Source organism: Emiliania huxleyi (assembly GCF_000372725.1).
Source record: "Emiliania huxleyi CCMP1516 unplaced genomic scaffold EMIHUscaffold_302, whole genome shotgun sequence".
Lineage (NCBI taxonomy): Eukaryota > Haptophyta > Isochrysidales > Noelaerhabdaceae > Emiliania > Emiliania huxleyi.
In genome coordinates, this window is record NW_005199753.1 from 99,823 (window position 1) to 101,424 (window position 1,602).

The following is a 1,602-nucleotide window of genomic DNA, read 5'->3' on the forward strand; positions in this document are numbered from 1 at the left end:
TCGCCTCGGCGGCAGACGCGAGCGCCTACGTGCGCCAGTTCCCCACGCCGCTGCTCACGCTGGTCGCCCGTTTCGTCACTTTCATCGTCGGCTCGTCTCGCCGCCCGCGCTGATGGGCCTCGGCCCCCTCCTCACTTCCTCATGCGCCTTGCGAGTGGCGCGGGTAGGCTCGCTCGCCGCAGTGCTGATCGGGCTCTCTCTCATCAACGAGTCCGCCCTCCTCCTCTGCCGCATCTCGAGCTGTGAAGGAAGAGCTGTGAATGAGGAGCTGTGAGCAGGTCCGTCCTCGTCTTCTACCGCATCTCGCCCGACGCGCTCTTCGGCGAGGCTGCGGCGCCGCGCCAGGGATTCAACCTGCTGTGGTGGCGACCTCCCCGTCTCTCCCCGTCTCTCCCCGTCTCTCCCCATCTCTCCCCACACCTCCCCACACCTCCCCATCTCTCCCCACATCTCCCCGCATCTCCCCGCATCTCCCCGCATCTCCCCGCATCTCCCCGCATCTCCCCGCATCTCCCCGCATCTCCCCGCATCTCCCCGCATCTCCCCGCATCTCGGCAGGTGGCTCGCCGTCTCCTCCACCATCCTCGCCATCTCGCGCGCTTTCTCCGACCCTCCCAACGCGCCCCTCCACCCCGAGGCCTTGCTGCAGTCCGTCGCGCGTCACACGCACTATCGGCCTGCGAGGTGGCGGTCTCCCCGTCTCTCCCCGACACCTCCCCACACCTCCCCCACATCTCCCCCACATCTCCCCCACATCTCCCCCACATCTCCCCCACATCTCCCCCACACCTTCCCCACATCTCCCCGTCTCTCCCCTGCGAGGTGGCGGGGCAAGGGGCACACGCGAGCCGTCTACGACGAGTTTGTCTGCCTGTACCAGTACCGCGTCTGGCTGCTGCTCCAGGAGATCCTCGGCTGCCTCACCGCGCCGCTCGTCCTCTGCCTCGCCCTCCCCGCGCGCGCGGAGGAGCGCGCTCGAGCATGCCCCCACAGCCCTCTGACCCCGCCCCTCTCGCCAGTCTCGACCCATGCCCAGCCCCCTCGGAGGTGCTCGACTTCTCTCCCCCCCCTCCCCGCCTCTCCCCCACCTAGGAGCTGCTCGAGTTTGTGCGCGCCTTCACCGTCCATGTCGACGGCGTGGGACACGTCTGCGGATTCGCGCTGTTTGACTTCGAGCGGCACGGCGACACGCGCTACGGCGCCCCCGTCGCGGGCGCGCCCGCGCACCGCTCGCGCGACGGCAAGATGGGAGGGGCCGTACCTGGACTTGAACCAAGTAGCAGCCCCTCACTGGCCATCACTCATTCCTCCTCAGGCAAGATGGAGAAGTCCTACCTCAACTTCAAGCTTCACCACCCGTCGTGGCGGCGCGGCGATGGCGAGGCGAGGCTCCCGCGATGTCTTCAGCCGTCAGCCAGTCATCATTCATCACCAGGCGCGACGCGGGCGAAGTGCTCATCGACCGTATCGCGGGCCCCGGCAGTGTCACTGCAGTGCCAACACTGGCGATATTCTCGGCAAGGAGCTTGACCGACCAGCTCGAAGCGGCGCAGCTCACCGCACCACCCACGGAGCCTGACCCACACTGGATTCGAGACTCTG

General features: G+C 67.9%; 1 protein-coding gene across 1 annotated transcript in view; it reads left to right on the plus strand.

Moving 5' to 3' along the window:
* EMIHUDRAFT_469607 (hypothetical protein) overlaps positions 1 to 1,602 on the plus strand; it is a gene marked incomplete at its 5' end in the record, with an annotated part of 4,526 nt that overhangs the window by 1,777 nt on the left and 1,147 nt on the right. Inside the window, 4 exons of the mRNA XM_005774974.1 lie at positions 279 to 362; positions 559 to 684; positions 823 to 967; positions 1,093 to 1,399. Coding sequence (XP_005775031.1) covers positions 279 to 362; positions 559 to 684; positions 823 to 967; positions 1,093 to 1,399 — 662 coding nt within the window. The remainder of the gene's footprint in view (positions 1 to 278; positions 363 to 558; positions 685 to 822; positions 968 to 1,092; positions 1,400 to 1,602) is intronic.